The sequence below is a fragment of the Vidua macroura genome, chromosome 5 (genome assembly GCF_024509145.1).
Source record: "Vidua macroura isolate BioBank_ID:100142 chromosome 5, ASM2450914v1, whole genome shotgun sequence".
Classification (NCBI taxonomy): Eukaryota; Metazoa; Chordata; class Aves; order Passeriformes; family Viduidae; genus Vidua; species Vidua macroura.
In genome coordinates, this window is record NC_071575.1 from 67,091,692 (window position 1) to 67,110,123 (window position 18,432).

The following is an 18,432-nucleotide window of genomic DNA, read 5'->3' on the forward strand; positions in this document are numbered from 1 at the left end:
TCTTCTTGAAGGTAACAAATGGGACTACTGGAGAAAACAGCCTCAAGTTGTGCCAGGGGAGGTTTGGCTTGGGTATAAGGAAAAATTTCTTCATCACAATGGTTGTCATGCCCTGGAAAAGGCTGCCCAGGGAAGTGGTAGAGTCACTGTCACTTAGAGGGTGTTGATAAGATGTGTATATGTGGTACTTGGGGACACGGTTTAGTGGCGAACAAGGCAGTGCTGGTTTAACTGTTCAACTAAATATTCTTAAGGGTCTTTTCCAACCTAAGCAATTCAATGATTCTATGACTTGGTTGGTTTTCCATTAGCTGGGTTTGTTGGCATCACACCACTCCTGAGGTGCCTGATGGTTTCTCCTGGTGAGAGTGTTCCAGGTTGGTTTGGAATCTGCTTTGGTTAATGCTGATTGCATGCAATGGCATCTCCCCCTCTGGTTATCTGCCTATGGATAGCAATTTTTCTTGTTACTGAAATTTTCCACAAACACAGAGCTATTTCTCAGAACAAGTTTTAGGTGGTAAATAATTGTTTTGCAGTGTTAAAATATAATCAGTGAAGTGGCATTTTCTTTGGCAATCTCCCACTTTGGAGTCATGACAAAATTTGGCAGAAATCCCTTCTACGTACCCCTTGTCCCAAGAAAAATCAGCAGGAAGCCTTTGAAATGTTTTGGGTTTGCAATGCACACATGCTCAGCAAAGGCTTTGTAGTGCTGCACAGCTAAAACCACAGGAAATGCACGAAGTGAACCTTCCTGAGCCTGTCCTTCCCTGGACAGTCCAGCTGCCATAGGTGGCAGCACCAACAGCCTCGACAGGACTGATAAAAGCAGATTTTTATTGCATCTTAATCTCTTGGATGCCTCTCCAGTGCCCAGGGGTTTGTGTATGTGCTTGGGGTGGTGCCATAAGGATGAGGATGCTCCAATAAGCTCAGAAAGGACGTGAGGAGTAGTTACAGGAGAGACACTGGAGCTGGGAAAACTCACAAGGTCAGAATTGCTCTTACAGAAGTGGCTGCCAGTACCTGGATTGGAGATGTGGAAAAGGTCCTGGAAAAGGGAGAGCCATTTGCCATACACTGTCCATCAAGAGTCTGTGTGAGGGAGCCCAAGGATCCCCACCAGAGAGAGAGACAGCATCTGTCACTGGTGTTCTGTATCAGCAGATGCCAGGAGCTGCACAGCTCCAGCTTTAGCTCCAGGTAAAGGACCAGGCTGCAGAGCAAGGGATAAGTGATTCCTTCTGTGGTGGGAGTGGCCCAGGCGAGCTGACATTGCTTTTGGGTGGCAACCTGGCAACATGGTGAAGAGTAGAGGTGGGCTCAAGCCATTGCTGTCAACACCCAAAGTGGCCTGGCTCCTTTTCTTCATTTCTACTTGCTCTTACAGACTCTTGAGATTTTTCTGCAAGAAAGGCAGTCAAAAGGAAACCAAAAACCACATGGATTTGGAGGGTCACCAGCTGCCAACGTGCAGCCTTCATATCACAGTCTGGGAACAAATGCAACACAATACTTCATCCTTCCACTGACTACACTGGGTCTTTAAAATGCTCTAAGCAAGACTTTGCATGATTGCTCTCCACTCAAAGTCAAGCAAAGGCAGCAAGATGCATGTAAATCACTCCAACCACACAGCAGTTCTGGGGCAGGTCTGCATTAGAGAATTCAGGGGCCCTTGATTTTGGCACCTGCTCCAGTTTCTAGAACTGTCACCTTCTTGAGTGGGGCAGGGAGGGGAGGTGCCAGCACATCAGAGATGTAGAGCCTTGCAGAGTGTGAATCAGAGCAATCTGCATTAGGTGCCAAAACTTGGATTGCTCATTTAGATAAGGAGGGGACAAAAGGGAGGGGACAAACATCCTCTTGGCTGGAGCAAAGCACAGAGAGGTCTCTTCTGTTTTCCAGTATCAAGAGCTTTTTTTGACAGCCTTTGACTATTGAAAGTTTTTACACAATGCCCATACAGAACGTGAGTCCTTCCCCAGGACTACCATGACCTGGCACTTCTTACACACCCAGACTGCCCAGAGGGAGGCAAACTGGGAAATCCTTCCTGACAGAAACTATGTGGCCATGCACGGAGGAGGAGGAGCTCTTGGGCAGGTAAACCAACACTCCAGGCGGAGTCTCAGGACCAGAGGGGCAAAACCACTTCTTTCAACCTCCACAGCCAAATTTCTTCATCCCTTTCTCACCCAGGAGGTGAGAGTGAGACTGATGAGCAGATGCTTCCATGGGGTCATTAGTGGCTTGGGAAGAGGTCAGAGGGATCCTTGTGTTGAGCTGTGCCAGGATCCACCAGGGAAGGGCTGGACCAACCAAGAAGGGAGGAGGAAAGTGCAGACCAGCAGGTTGTCCCAGATGACATTTCTGTTCCACTTGCCCTGCCCAGAGAAAATCAGACAGCCTCCAAGGTCAAAGGCATTTATTTATCTGCCATGCCAGTAAACCCCAGGCTGACCACTGAGAGGATGAGCTGCCTGATCTCTGCTCACCATCCAAGGACCAACACATGACCACATCACAAGGGTGCTCACTTGAACTCTTCCCATGCATTTCCATGGGAACAGGGCAACTGTTTTTTTTTCCTCTCCTTAATATTTCTCTTATGGTTATTTCTGAAATACTCTGCTTGCTGGAGACTTGGCCTAAAGTGATAAGGAAGAGAAAATGTCAAAGACTGTTGTCAATGAATTATTTTCCCCATTTCCTGATGCCAGGAAAAGCAGTTCTTACTGTACAAAAGCAGATCATGTGTTATGCTGTCTTCATATTACTTGTTTCAGAGATGTTAGAAAATGCAATATGCACCTATAAGTACAGTGTGTTATTTGGAAGCTGGCAGCAATAAAAACCATTTCTTTAGCAAAAAGAAAATATCTCATAACCTGATATCTCTTTTCTTGTCCATACATAGGTGATTCAAGCTCATTTCAGGATTACAATCTATTCTTTTTTACACATACAAAACATTTTGCTCCCCATAAACACAAGATGAAGAGCTAACTCCTGTGTTAGGAAATGTACCTTTTAATTGTGTCTGGAAGCAGCACTGCTCACCAGGAAAGCAGGGCATTTGTGACTTTGCAACATTTTCAGTAGCTGCATTGACACTGTTCAGGTTGAAAGTTTCTGTGCTGATGCTGGTCTCTGCCTCAGTGCATGAAAAAAGTACTTTCCAAACTGTTTGCAACTGAAAAACATTTTCTTTTTCTCTAAATATTTTTGCTGATATCTATTCTATTACTTCTGTGGAGAATCCACAGCAATTCAGGCAGGTTACAAGCAATGACTGAAAATTCTTCAGCTGCAGACAGCCAGCCAAATCTCCTTTTAACCACTGTTCACTGGCGGATCCCCAGCATTGTACCATGGCTGTGGATAGTACAGTGCAATGTGATGGTCCCAGTGCTGCCACTTGCTAACAGCCTCTGCCAGAAATCACCATCCGTAGTTACATCCTGATGTCACCTGCAAAGTCCATTCTGTAGCCACATATTTGATACCTCATCCTACAGAGACAAAAACCATCATCAATCTGAAATTGCTCCAAAACAGAGTGCATGGTCAAAAAATAAGGAAGAAATGCTTTCTTGTGAGGTTAGTGACACACAGGCACAGGCTGCCCAGAGAAGCTGTGGATGCCCCATCCCTGGAAGTGTTAAAGGCCAGGTTGAGTGGGACTTCGAGCAAGCTGGTCTAGTGGAAGGTGTCATTGCTCAGAGCAGGGGAACTGGAAGTGCAGTCAGAGCTGTGGGCATCCTGGGGACAGGTATTGGGGTCCCAGATCCAGCCCTGATCAATGGAGAGTGGTTAGTGCTGCACTCGGAGCACCAGTGACATGCACTGCATTCTGTGCACTGACTCAGGGGCTAAATGGGCTGGAGAAATCAAAATGTAATCACACTGTTTAATTAAAAGATAATGGAAGCTTTCCAGCCACATTGTTACAGCCCATGCAGAGACAAAATTCCCTGTTCTCCTAGAGGGATAAAATAAAATGCATTGTCACGCTGGGGATCAAGCTGATCTGAACTTCGTATTCCTCATCTGCTGCATTCTTAATTCTCATTGCTTTTAATTGACTGCAGATTTTCTTTGGTTTTGCAAATTCAGTTTTGAAGCAGATTCTTTGTATTCTTTATGGAACAGGCTTCAGGATATATGAGCAGGGCTGGTGGGGGGCTTTGCACTGCTGGTAAGTAATGATATTTTCTCTGCAGCAGGAGCCAGGGTCAAGTGAGATGCGAAGTACAGTGTTCACTGATGAGCAAGGAGTGGGAGGAAGCAGCATATTTCCAGCCATAAAACAGGGGGACATTAAGAAGTTACAGGCAGCTTTGGCAACACAGAGCTCATTAGCCCAGTGGGTAGAAAATGCATTGCAGATGCAGCAGCCTTGCTGGAAATCCAGAGGGGAAGAGGTGGAAAGGAGCTGTGCAGGCAACAGGAAGCTGCCAGTGGTGATGGAGGGCAGCCATGCCCATGCTTCTCATGAATGTCACAAAACAAAACAGGGAGAAAATCATCCTTCTCACGGGTAGTGCTGAGTCCTCTGCCTAATGTGTTCATCTGGGCACCAAACTGACAGCAAAGAGAATGGGGCATGAGTCAAACCTTTGGGGACATGATGAAAGACCTCAAAACCCACAGAGATTTGGGCTTTCACAGCAGGAGGGATCTCAGCATGTGCTGTAGCCACTGGGCTGAAGTTCTCTTTTGGGATAGAACTAGGTTTTTAGGTCTTCTCCTAAACGACTTGCTTGCAAAGTTAAAGGAAATCTGTGAAATGGGAACTGGAACCAGGTTTTAGCTTCACATTTTACTGTTTTCTTTCTCTCATTCTTCTTCTGTAGGGATGTTATCTGAGGTGATTAGTTTTCTCTTTCTGAAAACATGTATTTGGAGGAAGAGCCAAGAACACTGCAGATTGATTTTCTGAGCTTTGCTCAGACTCCATAATACAAGTGGCAATTTAGTAGGATAAGTTCATTCCCTTTTTCACTTTTATGGATTTCATTAAGAAGCATGAACAGGCAAGAATTCCTCTAAGCAATCATATTACCAGCCTAATTTGCTAGACTTTCATTAAAACAATTAAAGATAGAATGATGCAATGACCCAGTTCAGGACCCAATTAAGACTGAATCAATAAATCAGTAGGTTTAAATCACCACCATAAGGCCACAGATAATCAAAACAAGTTATGAGGCTGAAGCTGAACAAAATGACTGCATTACATCGCCATAGGAGAATTTAAAGAATTAAATACTTTGCACTTGAGGTGCTCAGCTCATCTTACTACAACCAGCTTAGTGGCAATGGGCACAACCTGGCACTGGTCCATCAGCTGCTGGAGACCATGGCCTAGGTGCACAGCACAACAGCCCTGCCAGGCCATCCATAGCTGTAGGTGTCCCTGGGCATGGTGACTTCCAGGAACAGGTGTCAGGACCCCGTGCACTTGTTCAGCCACATTTGGTGCTAAATTATCTCATCAGTCTGTTACCACCTTCTTTGCACAGGTAAGTGCAGCCCCCAAGGTGTCCTGCTAACAAACCCATCTTAACCACAGCTGTTGGCTCTTTCCTGAAGGTCTCTGACTTTCTTCCAGAGGAATTGCTGGACGCTCAGTTCTTTCCATAGATTTAATGGGAACCATCAGTAAACTCAAGCATGTGGTGCCCTCTGCATACTGCAAATACTTAGAGAGGGAAGAAGTTCCTCAATTCAGCCTCCAATGTGGAGGAGTCAGCAGTGGACTCAGCAGTGAACTTGATGTTTGATGGCAACTGCACATTGTCTTCAGAATTCAGCCCTAGCTTGACCAAAGATGAATTCCCTCTTTAGATATTGTGACCAAAAAGTAATTGAAATACATGGCAAAATCCTATTATTTGAGTACTGACAAGGCACAGCAGAATAGTACCAAACCTTCAATTAATGCCATGTTTCCCTCTGCTTTAGTCTGATAGAGACACTGTAATAATAGAATATTGTATAATATAATGCAGATAACATAATATAGCATTCTATTGTATTACCATATATTATAACTCCAAGTGTGTGTCCATCATGTACCTGTGTTCTATTTGTTGAGAACAGGAATTCATCTGTCAACTCCCACTGAAGGTCAGTATGGGCTCACCAAGACTATAATTTTGGTTTTTCTTTGTAGTGGAACAGGGCTCTGATCCACTTAGGTGCTACACTGAGCTGTGTTGGGTCAAAGACTAGGAGGGAAAGCTGCATTTCAGATGCTACTTCGAGCAAATGCAAACTTGAAGATGTGATATGTGATTCTTAATATGGTTGGTTAGCTGGCCTGCAACAAAAAGAAGCATTAGTTTGAGATTTATTATGCATTTCTGGTCACTGTTAGACTGCAAGCTGAGGCACAGATGTGAACACAGCTCTTTCTTCTGCCCTAAAGAAAGAAAATGAAAAACATACAAGAGTCTATATGGCGCCAAAGAAAGCACAAAGTTCGTGAGTTTGATGGGAACAGCAAATTGCCTCTTAGTTCTATTATTATTAATGTCCCTAAACAAAACACTTTCATGAAGAAGGTAAATGAATCATTAATTGACTGTAACTCTATCAGAATATTGAAATTATAAAAAGAAAAACCCCAAAGATTAAAAAAGAAAATAAACTCTTGAAATCAGGATAAGCACACAAAGTTTGGAAGTCAGGAATTTATCCCAATGTAATCCAGAAAGCCCAAATGCCAAACAATCTGGAAATACTCAATTTAATACTCACAGTGATAGTCCAGATGGTCCTTCTTCCCCACCCCCATAGATATAAAAAATGGTTAACACCAGAACAATTCAGCATAGTTGAGAGGGCCCACCAAACAGGGACTCAGATGTGCTGGGCAGGGCACACACCCATGGTGATGTAGGAGGATTTTCTCCCTGAGGGATGTCCAGGGAGAAAGCATAAAATGGTGGGAAGAGCTCATCCTTTTATCCCTATGACAGCTTAGCGTGTCCTGGGATTGCTTTTGCGCAGTGCAGGTCCATGTTGTCTCCCCATGGAAAGCTGCCCAAAGGGATCTCACAAGACCAGTATGGTTTTGTGGATTCACAGAGCTGGGAAGGTTTGGCCTGAAGGAGGAGGTTCAGTGTAGGCATGATCACAGAGGGTAGGACTGTTTACAGTGCACAAGCATTGATTTGAAAGCTCTGTGCAGAATGTATCTTCCTCAGCATCACCTACTCCTGAACCACAGGGGTCTATCCCTACTCAGGTTGGATGCTCCTCCAAGCTGTGCACCTGTGCTTTCTCTGCTTTTACAGGTATCCCTCGTTCAAAACTCCTCTTGGCTGTGAAAGAAGAGCTGACACAGCTCGCTGGAGCCTTGCTTCTGGGAAAGGATAGTTCTGGAGAGCAGGAGTGAGAAATGGTGTTGGTGCAGCCCAAAGAAAGGCTGATGTGTGGCATAAGACCTCAGTGCATACCAGCACTCTGAAAGCCTTCAAAGTAAGGACAGTCCCCTTCCCTCCAGTGCAAACATGGCTGTTGATTTTGGCAAGGTTGCAAGCAAAATATTTTCTACAGTTGCATCTTGGTCTTGTCCCTCTGGCTTCTCTGTACTGATGTTTTATCTCCCTTGTTGCAAACAGCCAAGAATTTGTGGCTGAGCACATAGCAGGAAAGAAGATGTACAAAGATGAAGTGAATATTGACATGAGAACATCAGGATGTTCTGCATAAGGATTTCAGTGGTCCTGGGGTGACCTTCTGCCCAGTCTCTCTGGGAGCTTGGAAGAGCCTGGTGGACTCTGAGTGACCACTGAATCTATGGAGGAACCCATGACTTTAAAACCAAAACATGAGGAAGTTTTCCTGGCTGACATTTTAATTTCATGGTGACATGTGGGATAGACCTTTATCTACTGTAAGTGCCAAATTTGAGCTAAATCCAGCTAACTTATACACAGGTGGGAATGAGGTCCTTAGTGTGAAAGGACTGTCAGAGTTCAGGCTTATGTCACGTGGGAAGACTGCATGGTCTTTCTATAGGATCTGCTGCTCCTCCTGACTCTGCAAATCATGTGCTTGTGCCTCACCGTCACACACCACCTCCAACACACCTCCAGGCAGCATTTTTGTACATGGATGTACTTTTCCAAAGGTGTATCTTGCCATGGATGTGCTTTTTCTGGAGCACAAATCAAAGGTTATCTTACCTGTCCTGGTACAACCCACCATCAAAATGTAATTCTGAGAACACATCTGCTCACCACAGCTTTCAAATACTTACCATGTTGGTTCTGGGGGCTGTTCATTCACAAAATAAAAGCTTTATAAGTAATATGCCTTTCTCTTTATATTGCTGTGAGCTGGCCATCATCACTGCTGTTTGTTTCAACTCTGTTACTGAACCAGGTGTCTAAAATTACCTAGCTTTGGCCTCAAGCACAGGCCCACCTCCCTACTGGGCATGTTGGTTTTGCCACCTATTTTAAGGGGGGAGGAATTCTTGTGTGCCAGTGAGTGAAAACCAGATGATAAGAAACAACAGTGGAGAAAAATAGGAGGAAAAAATGAAAAGCAAGTCATAACACACCCCAGGAACATCGTCTGGAAGAAAATTAAGCCAATGATGGAGCACACTCAACAGTCTTTGGAGAGCACAGCTGACTGCAAAGGGGCTCAGAAATTCTCACTGACAAAAATCCTGTCTCCTTTGATGATTCCCACCACAGGGTGTGTAAGTCACCAGCACCAACTCAAATGTGCAGCAGTCTCAAACAGGTACATGTCCTTTCCCCAGCCATACACAGATACTCTTAGAGCCCAGGAGACAGCCATGTCTCCGTATGTTGACATTCAACACTATTTCCATCGACAGCTTTAGGAAAAATACAAAGGACAAATCATCCTTTCTATTCATTTCCCTATGGAGTGAACTGGGAAGAAAGAAAATCTCCTTATTCTCCTAAGGGACATAAAGGAACATCATTGCATAAAACACAACAGGGCAGTGGAGCAGCCACAGAAATTATTCACTCCCTTTCTTGCACGTGGGTGGAGATTCATGCACTCAAAATCATCAGACTTCACATCAGGCTGATTTAATTGGATTTATTGGAGGAAAACAATTAGTCATCCCTTTAAATTGTCATTATGATAGAAATCTCGATATGTATACATGATTGTCAAGGCAGAGAACCACTTGCGATGTAGCCCCATTAACAATTTGCAGAACTGCAAACTCATTACGCAGATAAAACTTTTGCAATGCCTTAATACATGCATGGAGTAAATACACATTCTCCCTTCTTTTTTGGACATGGATGCTGTTATGAACTTATCAATCACAAGACCTGCAATATTAGGCACACTGACATTCCTTGATTAAGATTAAAGCCTTTGTAGAAAACATGCTTGCATTTTCATTAGAAGTCAACTGAGGGATGTTTTGCAGTTGGGGATATTTGGGGAGTCACTATTCTGGGCAGACTAGGCTCTTTTTTCCCCACTGTTTTCTGGCTCAAATAAAGTATCTATCTTAAAAAAGGCCCAAATGGGCCAAAATGTTGTTTCTCAACTACAGGTCAATGTACACCACGTCACTGATGTTGTGTTGACCAAAACATGAGTCGCACCAACTGAGCTGCAACCTTGCACACTCTTCACTTTGGGGATCATGCTTGATCTAATAAGACTCAGCATGTGTGATGCCATGCTGGGCTCAGGGGATGCAAGATGAGAGATGGAAAAGCTCAGAGCTGCTCTGAGCAACCCCCTAGGAGCTCCCACCCATCAGGAACTACAGCACACATCCACCTCCTCATGGAGCCTCACACCAGGTGCTGCCTCAGCAATCTGAACTCAGGCTGGTTGACAACTGTAACTGATGGTTTGTTGTGCTGCCATACAGTGATTTGGAATGGCACAGCCCTGGCTGAGCACCAGCCTTGAAGTGGGGCTCAAGGACTTCTTGGTGTCTCTCACCATGGAGAATAATTTCCAAGGACTATGCCACCAGCATGATGCTTGCTCCCCAGGCCTGCTGCTTGGCATGCCCTTGCCAGGAACACAGAGCAATTCCCAGCCCCTTCAGATGACTCTGCTTTGAGTGTTGGGAACTCAAGGGTTTTCCACACAGCAGCCACTGAGGAACTGGGACCAAAGGCCTGGTGATGCCCACAAGAGGTTTGGGCTGGAGCAATCCTGTACCCTGCCTTGGAAAGACCAGCACAGATGAAAATGGGTCAATGACTAAGGGAAGAGAAGGCAAGGGCATGGTTTCCATGTGGAAGAAGGAAAAGTACCACACCAAACTCTTCCATGGATAAATGGTATCACCTGGAGGTTCAGGGATTAAATGGTAGTATTTAGGTGGTGATGCTTTGGAAAGGATGGGATAGTTTAGCTCAGCTCTCTGCCCTATTTTGTGCAGGCAAAGAATCACAGCATCTTGGTCCCCAAAATGCAGTTCATTCTGCAACAGGTGAGAAAGAACTATCTTACAGGAAGAGAAAAATATTAAGAATTGAGTGAACCAATCTGAATTTTCACTAGGAAAAACAAACCAAAAGAAAAAAAAAAAAGAGATACACACTAACATGTTTCTTGGCAGCTCTGAGTCAGTGACCCAGGGAAGGAATTTTTGATTCAGATCAAACTTGTAACTGTTGTATTAAAAAAGGGATTCTCACCTCCCCAGCTCCCTGCTTCTGTATCTCTGTATGTGACTGCTGCCTAATTTTAAGCTGCTCTGGATGGTGACTCTTCCTGTACATGCTGCAGAGCACTCAACAGAAAGACAAAATACATTACCAGGCTTTGCAATATCTTGTTTACAAAACATCAGCTTTTGCATTTACTTAACAATGGATTTTGAGTTACAGATACATTGAGTCATTTAAAAGCAATACATGGAAGTAATTTCCTCAGAGAGAAGGTTGGGTTGAATGTGGATAAAGAAAAGGCTTGGGAAATACAGAACCAGTGAACAGCAGTTTAATACATGCAGTGCAGTATCATGCATTTATTGGACAGTTGATGCCATCATTAGTTCAGCAGTGTTTTTTCACAACGCTTGCGAGCACACATGCCCTGATTCCACTCTGGAGTATGGAAAAACTGCGAGAGCCATTCGACTGACCTTAGCATTTATGAAGAGGAGGGGGGAAAAAAAAGCTACCTGGACAGATAAGTGGCACTATTTGTGGTGGGCAAGGGGACTTTGAAATCCAGAGTCCAGGCTATAGAGCCTCTATCCTCTGCTACAAACACTATTTACACAGCTTTGACCCAGCCACGCAAAGTCAGACCAAAAAACCCGGACCAACTCCTGATGACCCACCGGAGGGATCTGTGATCCCTGGGTCCACAACGCACACGTGCACACACAAAAACACTCGTGTGTCACAGAGAGCAGAGCACCCTGCAGACAGGCTGGGGAGGCAGGACCCTGCTGCAGGAATGTGAGGGAAAACAAAAGGGATTGGGTAAAACTTGCTGCTGGGCATGAAATCTGGGATGACTGGTTTACCAGGGGAAATAAGAGTTCATGCAGTGTTTGTGAGCAGGTTGCTGTTCCCTCACTCAGCTATTGCTGACAGTGATTTGCCAACTAATCCTCCACTCTTGGTCTTGATGCTGTTTTCCTTGGATACTGTAGACTCCATGTGTGTTTCTGCTTTTTGCTTGAATGAGTGTTGGTGTTTCTGGAGCAAATAAGCACAATAAGAAAGGCAAAACATCCTTCCCATTAATAATTTCTGGAATGCATTCACCCCCCCCCCCCCCCGCCATTCAGACAGGTAAATATTCATGGCAGCAAGAGCAGGAATAATTGCATCAAATGAGAATTTCCATATGCTGAATGGAAGCTACTTTTGTACCTTGGGACTAAGCCTAGAAACTTATTTTGCCAGTAGATGAATCCCCTGATTCTTTGGAAAGAGCAAAAGGAACAGGCTATAGCCTGCATGATCTTGCTGGCAAAGTCAGTCTGGTGTTTTTATCTGGTGCTCATTCAGTGCTGCTCAGGGCTGGAGCTGTTATCACAGGAGGAAGTAATAGCACAGGTTTCCCTAGAGCTGATCTTGTTAATGCCAAGTTCACATCAAAGGGCAATATCCTCTCTGCTTGCCAATGGCTGAAAGCTATCTGGCTTTCTCTGGCAGTTTGCTTCCCTAAAAATAGGAAGGGGACAACCTTGGGGCCAGCTGCAACTGCATTTCATGGGCAGCCTGGAGGCCCATGTTCTGGTTTGCAGAGGGTTTGGGGAGAAAAGCCTTAGATCAGGGGTTATGCTGGCCCTGGGACAGAAAAAACCCATAGGACAAGACCTGAATTTCATCAGAACCAGGCAGGGACCCAAAATAACTAGTAATAAAAAAAAAAAATACTGTCAGTAGCCATGAAGGTATGCAGGACACATGCACAGCAGAAACCCCTATTCATTGCCTACAGCAGAACTACATGGAGATGTCTACCAGTGGGATCACACCCCTTTTTGTGGTTTGATTCATGTCAGGAATGAACCAAATTTCTTGGTTTTATTTCAGCACCACAACCATAACACACACACAAGGCATAGGTAAAATCCTACCTTTTTTTTTTTTTTTTTTTTTTTTTTTTTTTGTACCCACTATTCTAGTGGCACCTGTACAACAGCAACAAGGACAGAGGAGACAGCAGCAGCAGCAGAGTGACACAGTCTCAGGAAAGCAACACTGCCAGGTTTTCCCCACACTCCTACTTCCCCACCAGCCGTGTTGCAGGCCCAATATCCATTTTTGTGCTGCAGAAGGGGTGATCCAGCAGAGAGTTAGGATGCACTGGGAATGAAGTCACATGCAAAATCATCAGCAGAAGCCCTTGCCACTGCAATACTGACTTTCAGCTCGCAGAGTTCACGGGCAGCCTGTCCTCACAACTTCTTCTGCAGGCTAAGGGGCCAGCTGGAGCTTTTCTGGATTTTTTTTGTTTTGTTTTCCCAGCAAGAGCACTGCTGTTGACATCAGAGATGGCCTCTGTGACTCTGGAGGTAAAAATCAACAATCAAAGCTGCAAGCAAAGAAAAAGAAGGGGAAGGAGCTGAGGAAAACGAGTTACAAAGGAAAAGCCCATTGGTACCAGTAAAGCAGAAAAGGGTAACAGAGTCCAGGCTGAAGTCCTCATGCAAGCAGCAAATCACAGATTGTTTAGCAGGACAGTTCATTGGAAAAGAGCCCAGAATGATTTTTCTACCTAGTCCTTCATGGCAAGGCCAGCTGGGGATTTGTTTTGAAGCTTCTACTGTGGGGTTATTCGGCTGTTCCCCCCATGCCCACATTATTTTCTCTACCTTTGCATTCTCCTGTGAGAGTGGCTGAGCAGAAGTGGGCTGGGGCAGGGGAAGGACATGCAAAAGCACTGGAGCATCCCTGGTAAGCAAGGCTGGAGTGTTTGCCCTAACAGGCTGTGCTGCCATGGAGCAAATGTCTCCAGCCCTCCCCCACAGATCTGGCCTGGGTGCTGCCAAGTCACCCCTGTTAACAGATTTACCCAGATTTAAACTGAGAAGTTTTAACCAAGTGATGCTTCAGGAGAGGTCTCTAAGCATTTGGTGAACCTGGGTCAGGTCTCCAGCTGTGTTTCACTGATACCAAAGAAGAGCTGCCCACCACCAAAACTGTAGCAGAAAGAAACAATTTTGCTCTTAAGTGCTTCTGTTTTTTATCTTATGATCCCAGCAGTTGATAGCAAGCCACAGAGAATGATGATAAATTACACAACCAAGGCAGAATATTACTTGCAGAAACAAAACCAAATCACACTAATTCCAACATTGGAAGGAAAGAATACCCCTCCCATCAAAAAAAAAAAAACAAAACACAACACAGAAAGCACCCAGCAAGGAGGGGCAGCCAGTGCATGGGCATCCCCCATCTGCAGGACAGCATGTCTGCCTTTGCTCCTGTCACTGCTCTTTGTTTTGGAGATGGAAATCCGTTTGCTTTTCTTTTTTCTGCAAGATTCATTTGGATGCTGTATTTTGATCAGTGGCCACAGCAACTGCTGAGGTCAAGTTCAAACCAGACCTCAGGTTTCAGAAGAGGAGGCACAGAGGGAACATTTGAGCCCTAACCTTTAAAACTGCTCTACAGAGACAAAACTATTCCCTAACTAAATCCTACTTTTGGTTACACATGTGTAAATGTGGGGAACTCCACTGATGCCAAACTGGGAGACTGTCTATTTACAACCTGCAACTGGAGCAGAATAGGGCCAGCCGTGCTTTTGAAATCATGGGGGTGCAAAATACCTTGAATTTCTTAGGGTTGGAGCCTCCCAAAACGAAAACTTCCTTACTCAGGCTGGTAAAATAAAGTGGCCTTAGACTGATTTTAAATTGTGTTCTACTTGTGTTTTGATGCTTTTGCAGCAAGACATAAAGAGCTCAGATGTAAATGATAATAAAAAGTGTATGATGGCAATGGCCAGAGTGTGGGGACAGGAGTGTGACTTGCAGCAAGGAGGTCCCCTGACCTTCAGTCTGCCCAAATCTTGGTCAGAAGTTTTCACTGTGGAAATTATGAGGAGTATTGCTGTAAGCCCCCAACAGTTTAGTATCTGCTATCTTTCCTAAAATGAGAAATTGAAGTTAAAGCCTTTCCTGTGTGAGCATCCATGCCAGCTGCAGCATGGTGGGGTGCACAGGGTGCACATGGGGCTCACTCAGATGTGCCACAAACCTCTGAAAACAGGGAGAAACTTAACACAGAGGAAGCTAGAGAAACTTGGTGCAACAGCTCCAAGTGCTACCGAAGGAGTGGCTATTTCAAACAGAGTCAGTGCTCACTGCCACCTGCCTTTCCAGCTTTTTTTTGCCCCAAGGTTTTTTTTGGTTTTTTTTTTGGTATGATGGATGAAATCCCTCTGCCATGTGAAGCCAACCAACCAAAGCTGGAGCAGGATATAGAAGTCTTGATGAAAAATACCTATCTTATGGCTTTTCCCAGCACAAGCACTATTGCTTGATACATTCAGCTCTGTCTGTGATTGGCTTTCACAATTTCTTGTACAGGATAAGTGAGGCAAGTGTGGTGACAGAGCACACTGCAGGGAATTGTGCCTCTGGCAGGGATGGACCTGTCTGGGATGTGAGGGGCTCAGAGTGCCCAATGAAGGGCGTCTGCCTCTGCCACCTGCCTCCCCTCTCACTTCCTCAAAGCAAAATCAGATGAGAATTTCATTGAGGTAACCTGGAGGGAGCCCTTTAGCAAATTGGGCAAATTTGCTCCCCTCTCTGTTTCAAGCTGCTTTAATGCACAGCAGCACAGCAGTTTTGGTGGCTGTTCCTGAAAGATGCACCAGCACAAAGAGCCTGGGAAATGCATGCATTCAGTAATTAAAAAATGGGTAAATTTGGCTTGCTTTGGTATATGAGCTCCTGGGGAAGAGGGAGAGCCACTGCCACCACTGTGCCTGTGCCTTTCAGCGAGGTGCTGCTTTCCCAGCTGAGCACTCCTTGTCAACCCTCAGCCAGATCATCATGGAGCTACACTACACCAGATCCTGCATTTTGCACCCAAGAACCTGCCAGTGCTTTAGAGAGGGCTTCAAGCACCCCTCCTCTCCTCTCCCTACTTTTGGCTATTCTGGGAGGTGCTGAGCATCAGCGATGCCAGGCAAAGCCCCAAGGAGCTGTGCGTGCTGGGAATCTCTCTCATGAAGCCCTTGGGCTGGATGCACACCACGCCAGAGGCCACACTGGGGGGAGGCTGGTGAATTAAATGTCTTGCTTGAGGACAGCACAGCAAATCAGTGGCACAGGATGATGATTTCCACCCCTGTATCTTCCTTTTCTTTCCCTCTGCTCACAACACACAGCGCCTTGAAGGAGATGGGGGCAGCAGGATGAGACCATGCTCTGTCGTTTCCTTTGCACAGCTCTGGTCAGCTCCTGCCTGACTCCGTGTACCTGCCTCTCTTCTGATTCCCAGCATGACAGGAATGAGGCCAAGGATGAGCTGACTCCCAGCTGGAGGCAATTTAATTCTCCCCATGGCTTTCAAGGAGGAGGATGGAGGGAAAGCAGCAGTTTCTTAATTTGAGCAGTAACAGCTCTGCTAAAGCCAGACAGATTTGCAGTCCTATTTGAGGAGCAAGAAATGGCATGCCATTGAAATCCTCCCAAGCTGCAAAGTTAATGCCAATTCCTACCTACAGAAATAGCTATCCCCCAGCAAACTGGAAGAGGGACATTACTTGAAGTAATTTTTAAAAGAAAAAAATATTCTTAGGAAAGTATTTCTATTTAAATAATCCAGTTGAGATGTTTGTAGTTAATGGAAAAAAATACAACATATACTGTTACCTACACTGAGAAAAGAGTAAATCACTGGGGAAAAGAATGAGTGTTCATTAGTTAGAACATTGCTAGACTCACATACATATATATATTTATATATATATATATATGTATATATATATGTACAGCACCAGAGACTGTTAGATTCCGTTCCTCCTGGAGTCATTGCAGTTTGTGATAAATGAAACATTTCAGAATTGCAGTATAAAATATGGCCATAAAAAAAATCTTCTTTCTTCTAGTCCTTGGCCGAGCAGGGCGGGACGGCCGAGGCCGCCTGCCAGCCCCGCCCCGCCGCCTGCCCGCTCCTCGCCCCGGCGCTCACTTGCTCCCTGTGTGCACTGTGGTCACTGTGGTGGCTCTGGGTCTCCGGTCCCCTCCTACCGCAGAAACGCCTGAAGAAGCAGATGAAACAAAACTACAGAGAGTGGATGGAGACATACCTAAAAGGAAAGCCAGAAACAAAGTTAGAAATGTTATTTTTGGAGGTGGGAACTTGGGCAAAGCGGAGTTTGTTTCGTAGCGCACTACGGAGCGGAGAGGATTGCAGCTGGAGAAGGGGCTGTTGCTCTTCCTGCAGTGTTGGGTTGGCTGGGTACCTCCACAGGGCATCTTCTGCCCATGGTCATTCACCTACTGCCACCAGCAGCAGTGCACACACATCTCACAGGGACTCAGGCCCAGTCTTGGTATAGGTTCAGCCACATCAATGTCACAGTTCCAGGGCTGAAGACAAAGAGTTGTGGGGTTCAAAAATCCCTTCAGCATTGTACTTGCTCAGAATAATTTCCTCTTGGGCATGTTAAAGATGATTAAATGTCTCACCATGGCCACCTAGCTAAACGAACAGACTGTGCACCTGGGCTAAACACAGTTCCCTGGGCATCCTGGGAAGCTGCTGATAAAGTACAGTGGGTCAAATTCACTGCTGAGTTCCAGTAAATCTAGAGGGAATGTAAATTTGTGTGACTTGGACATCTCTCTAGTGACAGCTCACTTTGCTCCAGGCTTTGCTGGGATGTCTCCAGGACTTCCAGCTGAGACGTAGGTTGACGTGAGGTTGAGTATCTCTTGAGTACCAGTATTCTGGTGCAACAAAAGCTGCTAGGTGGGGACCTGGAGTGGTCACCTTGCTCTGACAAGATGCAGGCTCAGAGTGGTTAGAAATACAGTTTATTTTTCCAGACTGGTGAATAAAGGATGGATGAAGCCTATATTAATATATTCTCAGACTGAAGTTTGACATGACCTTTTGACTCTTCAAGATCTTTTTGATACTTGTTGGGACTTTTAACTACTTTTCCATGCTTCAAGGAGGCATTTCAATCTCAAGGATGACTATGCTGTACCTATACTTGGCCAGATTCCATTTCCCATTGACATTTGACAGCTTGGCATCACACTGCAATTTATCTAGTACATTAAAAATATAGAGTTCTAGGATCTATAAATAATCTAAGCAGTCCAATCATGACTAAATTGAATAAACCAGCCATGGACTGAGAATCAGGCCAATACACTTGAGAAATCCTGACTGATTCTCTTAGGGATCCCTTCCTGTTTCCTGACAGCTAGCGTAATCCAGCCTAATGCCTGATCTCTGCTCTGCCCTACTACAGAGGTTTTGGATGCAGCCTGACATAATCTACTGTGAGGCAAAGGCTGTACTTAATTATCTTCAGTGATGTGAAATTGCTGCATTTGAAAGTATTTGGAGAGTTCAAAAAGTGTCTATTAATAGCATCAGGCAGCATTCTATTGTGCAATGGTGGCACAGCTGGATCATGTAACGTGCTCCATGGGATCTTTCTCATGCAAGGAGTCCGTACCCAGAGAAAACTGATGAGAAATAAAGAGGTAGGAGAGAGACCTCAGAGATTTCCTTTTTCCTATCAGGAGGTATTGGGTGGAATGTATTTGTTATGTCAGATCCTTCTTAACTCCTTGCATTTACTGCTGGCTCTCCTCATTGGTTCTCTGGGGCTCCAGCATCTCCTAACTCTTTAAATGATTTCTTTGAAGGAGGTAAGCTCTTCTGCATTGTCTGCCAAGCTGGACTTAACCTGGGATGCTTGGAAATCTTCCAATATTTTTCTGCC

At 45.0% G+C, this 18,432-nt stretch overlaps 2 protein-coding genes across 4 annotated transcripts in view; one reads left to right on the forward strand and one right to left on the reverse strand.

Moving 5' to 3' along the window:
* Positions 1–7,397, forward strand: part of CCDC3 (coiled-coil domain containing 3) — a 44,338-nt gene extending 36,941 nt beyond the window's left edge. Inside the window, exon 4 of the mRNA XM_053978605.1 lies at positions 7,311–7,397. The gene's annotated coding sequence lies outside the window, so the exon portion shown is untranslated. The remainder of the gene's footprint in view (positions 1–7,310) is intronic.
* Positions 7,398–9,088: 1,691 nt separating this feature from the next.
* CAMK1D (calcium/calmodulin dependent protein kinase ID) overlaps positions 9,089–18,432 on the reverse strand; it is a 208,240-nt gene continuing 198,896 nt past the window's right edge. The window contains exon 11 of one of the 3 annotated variants that reach the window (XM_053977898.1): positions 9,089–13,018. In XM_053977898.1, coding sequence (XP_053833873.1) covers positions 13,017–13,018 — 2 coding nt within the window. In that variant the 3' untranslated portion in view covers positions 9,089–13,016. Of the gene's footprint in view, positions 16,777–18,432 lie in introns of all 3 variants that reach the window. The other 2 variants (XM_053977897.1, XM_053977896.1) reach the window with 2 other exon arrangements.